This window comes from Hippocampus zosterae, chromosome 1 (assembly GCF_025434085.1).
Source record: "Hippocampus zosterae strain Florida chromosome 1, ASM2543408v3, whole genome shotgun sequence".
Classification (NCBI taxonomy): Eukaryota; Metazoa; Chordata; class Actinopteri; order Syngnathiformes; family Syngnathidae; genus Hippocampus; species Hippocampus zosterae.
The window spans coordinates 5,047,549-5,059,800 of NC_067451.1; the positions used below are offsets into that span (position 1 = coordinate 5,047,549).

At 43.6% G+C, this 12,252-nt stretch overlaps 1 protein-coding gene across 14 annotated transcripts in view; it reads right to left on the reverse strand.

The window, feature by feature from the left end:
• Positions 1-41: 41 nt before the first annotated feature.
• The window catches only part of LOC127608917 (collagen alpha-1(XXV) chain), a 95,397-nt gene continuing 83,186 nt past the window's right edge, over positions 42-12,252 (reverse strand). For 4 of the 14 annotated variants that reach the window (XM_052078468.1, XM_052078451.1, XM_052078443.1 and 1 more), the window contains 18 exons: positions 12,171-12,239; positions 10,759-10,803; positions 10,617-10,661; positions 10,459-10,536; positions 10,281-10,304; positions 9,440-9,484; positions 9,004-9,048; positions 8,831-8,911; positions 8,676-8,738; positions 8,552-8,602; positions 8,160-8,186; positions 7,006-7,086; positions 6,721-6,756; positions 5,811-5,864; positions 5,686-5,739; positions 5,568-5,594; positions 5,226-5,279; positions 2,528-3,843 (listed from right to left, as the gene is read on the reverse strand). In XM_052078468.1, the coding sequence (XP_051934428.1) occupies positions 3,511-3,843; positions 5,226-5,279; positions 5,568-5,594; positions 5,686-5,739; positions 5,811-5,864; positions 6,721-6,756; positions 7,006-7,086; positions 8,160-8,186; positions 8,552-8,602; positions 8,676-8,738; positions 8,831-8,911; positions 9,004-9,048; positions 9,440-9,484; positions 10,281-10,304; positions 10,459-10,536; positions 10,617-10,661; positions 10,759-10,803; positions 12,171-12,239 (1,212 nt within the window). In that variant the 3' untranslated portion in view covers positions 2,528-3,510. The other 10 variants (XR_007964411.1, XM_052078499.1, XM_052078490.1 and 7 more) reach the window with 10 other exon arrangements.

The window sequence follows — 12,252 nt, forward strand, 5'->3', positions numbered from 1 at the left end:
CCAAATGTGTGGGTGCGTGGGTGTGTGTTTACTTCCAACGATGAATTTGAAAGACTGCGTTTATTTGGCTCCAACAGTACAGTCACATAAGTTTTACCACATGGATCCGTTTTTTTTTTGTAAAGAAATGTCAATCAAATGGGTAAAAAAAACAACTAACAAACATAGTACAAATGCAGAACATAAACTTCAAACAACAAACAAAAAGAATAAAAATATATTTCAACTCACACAACTGTTTGTCCTTTGTTCCAAAACCACACGTGGCATTTCATAGTCTTTTGTACATTTTCAAATGGCAAAAATATTGGATTGGATTACTTTGGCACTTGTGCACATGATTAAAAAAAAGAAATTAAAAAATCTGCACATGCTAAAGACACAGCACCATGTGAGAACAAACAACTAAATCAAACGGGAACATTTTTTGTGGAAACACACTGGAGGAATGGGGCAGTAAAGACGAGTTTTCTATTAATTGTCCACACCCGCAAAGGGGTAGCCTATAATTGAAATGGGAAGGACACACAAATCAGGCAAATGCATTCATACACACACACACACATCATAAAATTGCACTTTTTGTTAAATGAGCACACATCTCATCAGTACATTAACACATCCACTGTACAGAACACATACACACGCATGTGTGTGAGAGAGAGAAAGAGAGAGCGAGCATCTACATTCAATGCAAACAAGGGACAATAGAAAAGCAAAACAAACGCATCCATTGGCTGGGCCCAACAACATTCAGGTCACCGAGATAAAAGCAGATGTGTCATCACGGCAACGCCCGAGTGTCACGCAGGAATGCCGCTTTCGAAAACCCAAGCAATCCAAGAAAACATAGAAAAATAAATTAAATCATCAAATACAAATACATCGTATATGCAAAGAAATCACGTCATACATAGACAGGAAAGAAACTGGTGAATATCCTTCCGCATAGTTGGAAATAAGATACCACAAATAAAGAGAACACAACCAAAATGGCCTCGAGGGTGTTCCATTCAGGACTTGCGATATAACACGAATACAAAAGCACATGCAGTGAACCGACACCTCCAAGTAACATTTGTGTGTGTTTTTTTTTTGTTAGCGCCCAATTGAAGCCGAACAATTAAGAAGAAAATAATACAACACATTTTACCACACCAATTCTGCTCCAATAAACACAATAAATGAAAAGACGCTATAAAGTTTGTGGTCAAGGAATGAATAAAAGCTTCAGGCACCAAAGGCTATCTTACACCACGTAGAAAACAATTAAACAATAAGAAAACAAAACCTAATTGTCGCGTCATATTGCCAAAAGCGCCTCCAGCCTGACATCCTGTCGCATCACATTTTTGTTATCGTCAGTTGGAGTCGGTTGAATTCATTCTCAAATACTCTCTTTTGGACTGACAACAAAACAGACGACGCAACATGTCGGGTCGCTTGCGTTTTAGCAAGATAACCAAAAGTGAAATCAAATAAAATCAAACCAAAAAAACCATGGTTGCATTCCATCAACACTCAGTAGATCCTCAGCTGTCTCCACGGAGACCGTCCCCGGCTCAGAGGGGGCACCCGTCCAAACTAAAACCCTTTATGGATTGTTATCAGTGCGGCCGAAGGAGGTTCGGGCTCCCCGGACCCGGCGGGGCGGGGGCCATCAACGCCTCTTGCAGGCACGGTGGGCGGGCGCATTAAAGCAACAAACATCTTTCATTTTCGGGACTTTTCAGGCGACCAGCCATGGCGTGACTCCCTTGGGAAGATTCAGCAAAAGTGGAAATTAAAAGAAAAAAGAAAAAAAAAAAGAATGTCTCTTGTTGTTGTTAGTTTTTCCTCTGCAGAAGCCAAAACAGTGTGCGCACAAGACATAACATGCTTAGGCGAGGTTTTGTATTTTTGATGCTGCGTGAGTGGGTGGGCGGGGTGACAACACAAAACAATAATCTTCCTGTCTCTGAGTCCAAGTGGACCCATGCAAGAGCCCTGTGGCACTCCAGTGTGGGAAGCTGTAAAGTTGTGCCACAAGCTTCAAATGAATCAACCAACATGCTCACACGAACAATGTGGTTGTGAGAGAGAGAGAGCAGACACGTTTTTTTTTTTTTCCACACTATGATGTGATATGAGTAGAAGCAGCTTTTGGGGCGTGATGCATCCCAGGGTTTCTTTTGTTGTTGGTGTTGGTTTTGCATCCTCATACACGTAGGCTTCTTCTTTTTTAGATTTTTTTATCCCATTAAAAAAAAAACTATAAATACAAAAAAAAAAAAAGAATATTTACAAACTCCATGCGTTTCAGGTTAGAGTGATCACTGCAAGAAAAAACAAAACACAAGGAGAGAAAACCACATGAAGTGTGCTCACATTCCAATATTTTTTTTTTTGGATCATGCAAACAACAGCGTGGATGACATTAACAAACTTAGGGAAGCCACATTTTGCTTTTGCCGCCAAAATGTGTCAAGGTTTGCCCTCTTACCTTCTGCCAGCAGCCAGGCATCGGTAAGCCATCGGGACCCTGAAGGCACCACAAAGGCACAATTAGACTGAACCGGCATTGGAAACTTGCTCGACACACACACACATTCAAAATGGCGGCAGATGGACTGATTTTATGTCACAACTAATGCACTAATGTGTATATACATACGTATAGTAGGTGATATAAAAAGTCTGCACACCCCTGATCAAATTCCAGGTCGAAAGGTCAGTCAATTTATTTTTCTTTTCAATCGATTTGTACAATTTATGTGTAAGATTAATGATTTCTTTCGGTCACATAAAAAAAAATATGAATTGACACATCTTCATATTTGAACAGGCATGTGGAGATGATTGATTTACTTTTAAAAAAAGCTCAATTTCCCTTACATTTTGTGAGACGAGTATGCATACACACATTTGTTGCACATGCATTTCAATTATGTTTACATGTATACATGCATCGCCGACTAAAAAAAATGTAGTAAAAATTTGTTGACTGATGTAATTGTAGTTTGTTTTCATTTCTTTAAAAAGATTTTTTGTATTATTTTGTTCACAAAAATGTTGCTTTCCCCAATTGCAGATTTTTTTTAGGGTGAGTTTCCCTTCACTATATAACCGTATATTGTCATTCATGCAAATAATAACGCATCAAAATGAAATAAATAGCATGCAAGATGACATACTGTTTCAAATCTCTCACTTTGTTTTGGTGAAATACTGCAAAGTGAAGCGAGGTGCTCATTGTGCGCGCATGAGAGCTAGCGCTCAAAACGGCGGGCTTTGACTTGCGCCGCATGACGTCAAACGTGACAAGAAACGTCCGTGTAACGTTGGATTGTCCCCCTCTTGTGACGGTCTGGCCCAATTGGTACAAGAACAGGAAGGAACGAGGTAAATGGGAGAGGCGGAGGAGGACGGGGGTCACTTGTCAGTTGAGAAGTCTGTTAGCGTGGTGTTAAAGGGGAACTGCATTGGAGGGATCAGCTGGAAGGAAATAGGATTGGGATTTTTTTATTTTTTTTAATCGGGTGTGAAAGGGGGTTGCGTTAAAGGGTCTTGATGCCATTTTTTGGGTGTGTGCGTGTCCCATTCGACTTGTATCGTTTGAAAAAGGCTGCGTGCAGTCAAGAAGTTAATCGGATGCAGTGGGTGTTGGTGCACATGTGACAAAATGAGAAAATGGCTGCGCATGCGTGTGCTGTGAACGTGCTTGATGGCTGAAGGCGAGCGACATGCATGAGGGCGAGTGGCAGAGGAAAGAGAGGAATACTGTACCAATTGGCATGGGGCATCCAGCCCGTCCAGACCGGGCTGCCCTGGTTCCCCCTTTTCACCCTTAAATCCCCGGAAACCCTGTTTGCAAAAATGACCTCGGAGTGTTACAGGGACAGAAGGACGACCGAGAGGCCTGAGCGAGCATGCGATGGCGGGGTCGCCTCGTGACCTTGCCGATGCCACAATTCGGCCTCAGCTTGGCTTTGGGGATATTTTTCGACGCGGGGCGGTTAGTTGGGCGTCGGTGTGGCCACAAGGCGCCCCCCCGTTACCCTCGTTCGGGGAGAGCACCCTACGCGGCTGGGACGCGACTTCCAGCTCACAGTTGCAACATACCAATGGGCAGGGTGCATCTAATCCAGGGGCACCCTGTTCTCCTTTCTCGCCCTTAGGCCCTTTTTTGCCTTTCTTTCCCTTCTCCCCCTGTGGATACAACCATTTGGTCACGTTAAAAAAAAAAAAAAATTCACTTGCGTGGAGCAGCGGTGAGATGAGGGAAAGGGGAGCGATTAGAGAAGGGGAACCCACAACAGGGGGAGGTTAGATTGGTCTCTCGGGAGAAAAGAAACGGGAAATATTACAGTCGGAGGGAGTGAAGCTGACCACATTTTAAGGCTGTCAAGGGCACAAAGGATGAGAACGAGTTGCAGGGGGAAAAAAAAAAAAAACGCCAAAAGGGAGATTCATTCTTGACAAATACTCCAGTCATGCATTCATCTGTTGCAGACTAAACAGTTTTTCATTCATTCATTCATCTTCCGTACCGCTTGATCCTCACTAGGGTCGCGGGGGGTGCTGGAGCCTATCCCAGCTGTCTTCGGGCAGTAGGCGGGGGACACCCTGAATCGGTTGCCAGCCAATCGCAGGGCACACAGAGACGAACAACCATCCACGCTCACACTCACACCTAGGGACAATTTAGAGTGTTCAATCAGCCTGCCATGCATATTTTTGGAATGTGGGAGGAAACCGGAGCACCCGGAGAAAACCCACACAGGCCCGGGGAGAACATGCAAACTCCACACAGGGAGGCCGGAACTGGAATCGAACCCGGTACCTCTGCACTGTGAAGCCGACGTGCTAACCACTGGACTACCGGGCCGCCCAACAGTTTTTCATTTCTGGACTTTTCAGGTAAGTGAGGTCACCTCAAGCGACAATTTGCGCATGGATCTTACGTGAGAGCAAGCGAATAAAGAATTAGTCATTTTCTTTCAGGATCGGAGGTGACAAGATGCATGGTGAGAATCGGAGATGGATGCGAAGAGCCTGCTGTCAATGGACCTCGGTTGGAATGAAGATGAGGGGTGATTTGTGATTGGGTGAGATGGTTTAGCATGAGCTGAAGATGACATTGTGAGGAGCTAGCCGTGACGCTAACAAATCGAAACACACTTCTGTCCATTGACACCAGGGGTCTCGTGTTAGAATCGGTGCAGCACATCTCATTCTACGTCTACCTTCTCTCCTCTTTCCCCACTGTCGCCTTTCTCTCCTCTCATACCCGGCAACCCCTGGAAGAGGGCAACTTTATTAATCTCAACAGGACAAAGACGGACAGAAAACAGACATGTTGCAAAGCGCTTTGAAGGACGTCGCAAAGATGGGATCCGAGGTCCGAGGAAATCTTCAAACTCTCGGGTACCCTGTTCTTAAGAGTCACACTTGATGATTCAGATGGAATGCAAAGATGGAAATCCATCAAAACAATTAGCAACGGATGCCGATGAGACGTTTGGAATGACAACGCGACCGCTACGCGGAAGCATTTAAACACTCGACTCGACTCTCCCGAGACTTACATCCAAGCCCGGTGTTCCTGCCGCTCCCTGCAAAGAAGGGGACGACACGGATCAGAACCGCGCGAGGCAATCTCAATCCTGGCCGGCAAAACATGCAAAAAGTACATCCCAAACTCACAGGTAGTCCGTAGGGTCCCCTCGGTCCCGGGTCCCCCGCAGCCCCTCGCTCGCCCTGATCCGGCAACAACAACAAAATCAGCCGAGGCTTCAAAAGTGAGGTGAGAGCGGCAAAGTCCTTCTTACTCTGTCCCCCTTTGGGCCGGCAGGACCAGCTGGACCTGAAGGCCCGTCTGTGCCCTGCAATGAGAAGCGTTGCCGTGGTGACTGCAAATCAGTGGCGCTTTTCCGTTAAAGGGAATTCCCAAAACATATTTGGACAATCGTGCACATGCACATTTGCACGTTTTGCGTGATTGTTTGATAACACAGTGGTCCCTTGACATAAGAGTTTGTTCCTTATCCAAACTTGCGACTCAACTTCAAATTGAAATAAAAATGGCACCTACGTGGAAGTAAAAACAAACAGTTCTGAAACTGGAAATGGGAATGTATTTTTCCATTCAATAAGAAGTTCAATAAGAAAAAAAGTTGAACCCAAGTGAACTCTAGGCACAGATTCGTTCGCATAGCACTCGAGGGAGCCTGCATACCACCAGTGCTACTCGTAGTACTTTGAGAATCATTTATTTCGGGCTTGGAAGACAAAAAGCCTTTTCGTGGATTCGTGAAACAGTCATCAGTTCATTTTAAGAACTCTGAAGACCCGGATGACTGTTTCACGAATCCACGAAAAGGCTTCATCCTTTCCAGCTGCTTGAGGTGACAAAAGCTGGACTCAACTATTGCGCAGATTTGCTGCTCCGATGTCAAATCACCGTCCAAATTAAAACCCAAGTCGGAGGCAGTCAGCTTCACAAAGTTCATCTTGGGTTCATCTCTTCAGATTTCTAAATGCGGCTCACAACACAATGCGAAAATAAATGGACCAAGCGATAGCTGGTCGTTGGGGCACTTGGATGTCAAGGAACCACTCGCTAACTTGTTTGCTTTTGGGTGGAAAACATCAAGTGGGAAAAGCGGGTCAGGGGTCTGGATGAGAGTCGGAGATGGGACAACGAGAGTTTGGGGTGGTCGAAGCCTCTCGGTCACTCACCCTAATCCCGGGCTTGCCGTCCAAGCCGGAGGCTCCCTGCGTGGTTACGGGCGTATGAGTGACATGGACATGGACAAGGCGGGATTAGTACCAGATGAACTCTGTTATTACTGCACATTCTGAGGCCAAGTTGACTTTCAAATTATACGCTGGGTTACTGGGATTTAGCAAACTAATCAGGCAAATGAATGAGAGCACGTACACACGCATACCGTCAATATAATACAAACACATACAAACACTCTGGTGCACAAATACAGTCGCAGGGGCATTTGGGGTACTTACAGGGAGACCTAATGGTCCTCGGTCTCCCTTGTGGCCTGGTTCTCCGCGTGCCCCCTTTGTACCGTGCAAACCGGGTTCACCCTGCGGCATAAAGATGTGAACATGTGTATGGGGGACACACACAACGCACCAAAATGAGCTGGAAAAGTAGCCGACAGCATCTTAATGGAAGAGAGCCAAAAAGGTGTCGCATCTGTTGAGCGTTACAAAGTTATTAGAGTTCATGAAAACTAACGAAATAAAATTGAAAAAACATTTTCCACCATGGAATAAAAACAACAAAGGCTTTAAAACAAACTGAAGGCTAGTTGAAACTACAGCTTCTGTTTATAAAACAAGTAATTAGAATTATAGGGAAAATGTCTATTGTTTTCGTCTTTGTCAATTAACGGGGGAGTCAACCGCAAAATTTTCGTTACACTAAAAACTTTTATGCAGCTGAACACTGTATTCTCAACAATAAACTACAAAATAAAATCCACCCACTTTTGTCCATCTCAGGGGGCGGCCATTTTGTCACTTGCCGTCGACTGAAAATGACATCACACTTGCTCAGGGGCTCAGGTAACAACCAATCATGGCTTAGCTTCAGATGAGCTTCGGGTGAGACATTATACGTTGCTACCTGAGCCTTGAGCAACTGTGAGGTCATTTTCAGGCGACAGAAAGTGACAAAATGGCCGCCCCCTGAGATGGACTAAAAAAGGAGTAGATTTGGCTGGCTCATATTCCACAAACGCAATATTAATCAGGATGCTGTTTTTAGGCTAGTGGAAGAGTCTCAAAATCTTGGTAAAGAAAGTTTTGGGGTTGACTTTCCCTTTTAAATCATATTTGAGTTTTCAGGGTTAATTTGAAATGATTATTTCGGTATGACTGTCATTTGAGAATTGTAGTTTACTTGACGATAATACACAAAATTAGTGTCCTTCATTTTTAGTTTGCACTCAACATATGTAAATATGTAAAAAAAAAACAAATCAAAAACAAAGCATTAACAAAATACAAAAACAAACAAACAAATAAATAAAAAAAACAAACTCTACAAACTCATGAAAACTGATTTCAAAACTAAATAAAAAAAACAAAAATCCCAAACTATTATAATCCTGTTGATGACACACGTGGACTTCTCCAATGGGGATTTAACTTACCTTTGGTCCAGGGAAACCGTGGGGTCCCTGAAGGACAAAACAAGGAACACGTTTATGTTTCAGAGTACATTCATGGCGACTGTCATCTTCAGCATTCATACAAGCTTTTCTACTTTGTGATATTCATTACACACACACACTTCTGCCAATTAGTGTGACACAGGCAGACCCAGTTCAAGTGTAAAACATTCAACTTGTCTGACTAACAGACCTGTAGCCATTTTCTCCCCCATAATCTCCCATGTGTACTCAAAATGGAGTTGATCTCAAATCGTTAAGCGTTGCAATGCCGCCATCTACTGGTATCAGTTTGTCACTTCAGTTGTTTCCAAACTGTATTAGGAAGCTCCACAAACACAAGTGTGTAATGTTTTGACTGCGCTGAGACTTACCATGGGTCCAGGGGGCCCGTGAGGTCCTGGTGCCCCCGGAGAACCAATAATCTAAAGAGATATACATTTGGGACAGATGAAGCTTTGAACTTTCCCGTCAGTCATGTGGAACGGTGAAACTCACTGAGGAGCCTTGAGGACCCGGCAGACCTGAATCTCCCTTCTCTCCCTTTACCCCGTTGACGCCCTGTGCCCCCAAAAATAAAACAACTGTAAAAAAAACACCTTCGAGTCATATGTCTCCAAGATCACTATGGGAATATTTTGCTTATTTCATACTGGTAAGCCGGGTAAACCGGTTGCTCCTTTGTCGCCTGATGCTCCAGGCATTCCCATGTCTCCCTTGGAACCCTTGTAGCCCTGCCAAATAATGACCTCTGATGATTAAAAAAATCCAAAAAACACTCATTCTCTCTCTTGAATGGTTTCATACGTCGGCAACGTTATCTTACGCGTTCTCCGTCAAGTCCTGGTAGGCCAGGCATACCACGGTCACCCTGCCGCAAAACAAACAAGACAACTGGTTACTTTTTTTAATATGCGCTTTTAACAGCAGTATGAACTTCCATCCATCCGTCATCTGAATCATTTCTCCTCATGAGGGTTGCGGGCATGCTGGAGCCTAGCCCAGCCATCTTTGAGCAAAAGGCGGGGTACACCCTGAACTGGTTGCCAGCCAATCGCAGGGCACGCATAGATAAGCAACCCATTCGCACTCAAAATGACACCTAGGGACAATTTCGATTGTTCAGTTAACCGACCCAGCATGTTTTTGGAATGTGGGAGGTAACCATAGTACCCGGAAAACACCCACACAGGCATGGGGAGGATATGCAAATTCCACATACAAAGGCCGAACCCAGAATCGAACACGTGTTCAACATGTACCTTCATACCGTGCGGTCCTACAGGCCCAGGAGGACCCGGCGGGCCCTGCACACAAGCAAAGACGTCTCATTTACAATGACACACTTGAGCAACGATGAAAAGCAAAGCTAAGTGATGATTTGGAAGGACAGAAGCATCGAACACATGCCAAGGTTGACAAGAACATGTTAGCCGGAACACATCGATTCTACTATGCAAAGCTGCCTTGACTTACAAATTTGATTTGTTGCGTGACCATGCTGGAATCTCAAAACAGCAGCCTGTCGCTGGTAATTCTTTTGTTTCATCCGTTCTCGCAAAACCCGTTCATTTGTTGACATTCTATTTCGGTAAAGTGCATTTTAATTTTGAATTTGACTCGCGAGCGTGGTCACGTCATGAATTCAATTCGTACGTCAAGGCACCGCCGCTTTATGACATCAATGTTAAATATTTTGGATGAGGGCATGCCAATGCTGACGATTGCCACAAATTAGTACTGCTTGAACAATGGTTGACGCGAGTAATAGTGAAAGAAACACGAACACATAGACCTACTATCCTGCTGTATTTGCATGTTGGCCTTTATGGTGGTACTTTGTGTGTTCAGTATTTTATTTTCTTTCAGTGATTTAACAGGTTTGAGAACGACTGACAGCCACGAGATTGTTGGTGACGGGGATGACATCATCACTTTTTGGAGGGGGACTTAATGAAGAAAAATGTCGACCATTTCAGTCACTGTTTGGTACACATACGGTTAAAAATAAAATAAAATCATGGTAGGCAAACCACAGTTAGCATTGTGCTCATGCGATTAAAACAACGCTGATGGCAATTCTTAGTACAGACAAATAATTACCGTCACTGTAAGAGTGGTAATCTTCTGCAGCACACCGAAAAGGAGAGAAATAACATTGCAGAGAGAACAATCCTTTGCGTCAGCATATTTTCTCGTTGGCACAGACACACCCGATGAATTGCATTTTCTAACCGCGACTTGAGACGATAGAGCCAAAAGATATCATCCGTTGTCTGACCTGCAACGCTTCCTGAATGTTCCCATTGTAGTCAATAATTTCAGTGGCCCCCTGGTCTCCTTTTTGCCCAGGCGGGCCCTGCACAAAGGATATTTGGCACATTCATTGAACAAATATTCTACACGGATGACGACATCCCCTGAAGGCATGAGTCTCACCTTTGGCCCTGAAGGCCCAAAGTCTCCTTTGTCGCCACTTTCGCCCTAATTCAGGATGGAGCAAATATAAGTTAGTTGATCTCACGGGCTGCGAATGACTGCAAAACCCCCCAAAAGAAAACAGAATGGTATTGATGATAACCTTTGACCCTTTGGGACCAGGTGTGCCTGCCTCTCCTTGCGAACCCTGACAAAGACAATTTACAAGTACATGACAAAACAATGGTGGGAAGGAACAATTTACAAATATTTTGTTTCTGACTTCTCGGGTATCTGTGCTTGTGCATTGATTATTCTGAAAACCTTTTAATCTTATTCCTTATGTTTGAAGGCGCAAATCTGTACTGATTTTTCAAAATAGGCTTGTTCGTTTTTTTTCTTTTTTCAACCTCTGTGGATGACAAGATGTCAAAACGACGGAAATAGAGAGAGGAAAAAATTATTTGATGTTTTGGGCGAAAAGAATGATTCGGTAGCGAATGTGTTGTGTCTTGAGGCAGCCTAAAAACAGCTTATGGCATTCAAAAAAAAAGAATCTACCTGATCTTTAGTAGTAAAAATAATATACATTTTCATTTCAGAAGCCCTCCCTTTTAAAGCCACGTCCTTCCGTAAAGTCGCAGTCAGTCCAGAGTAAAACGTGAGGTTAGTCACGGTAGGGGAACAAAAATAACACCTGCACCTCATATGCATATTTTGTGTTGGTATTATGGACAATCCATTTTTATGTAGTTACTTGAACAATCGATGAGAGTATCAGAAGAATTATCGATTCTAAAAGTATTTGGGAGCCCAAGATCCAATAGGAAGCACGTGGGGATGGTCAGACAGCATAAAAATATTATATATATTATATATATACATATATATATATATATACATATATATAATATATACATATATATATAAGAAAAATACAGCTACTGTAATTGAATTAGTACTTCTACTTTTACCAGAGTCGTACCTGTACTTCTATATACAGATTGTTCGTACTTCTGCACCTGTGATCACAAAAAAGACTCCAAATATTCGGTGCCTTGTCCTTATTCACAAGGTAGTGAAGTTGGTGTCGAGGTTTCCATGTCATCCCAATGGGATGCCGGCGGTCCTATTTCAAAGAATCCCGCATGTGCGCCTCTCGAGGGAGCCACGCACGCCGTAAGCTTTCACTAAAAAAACAACCGTGTTTATTTGAAGTCTGTCACCGATTAAGGCGAGATTTCAGTTTTTTTTTTAATTAGCATGTGAAACACATGTGCGGGTTATCCGAGTTGAGACTGCAGTTTATTGAAGCTACCTGCCGGGTCTGAGCCAGACATAAACAAAGGCCAACTCATTTCCACTGAGGTGACATTACCCGGTAGAATGTTAAGATCATGACTAAGATTCGAATGGTTCAGGCAGCACTCTGCGAACAAAATCAACCTTTCAATCAGAACTTTTTTTCAGGTAAAACTTTGTAAACAAAGAAGACAAGTGTGTAGACCACCATAGAAGGGGTATTAATATGCCTCTAGAGGGCGGCAAAAACCAATTAAGAATGACATAGTATACCTTTGGTCCGACAGGTCCCAGGTCGCCTCTTTCGCCTTTTCCGGGCGGTCCATGCTCACCCCTTTCCCCCTTTACACACAAA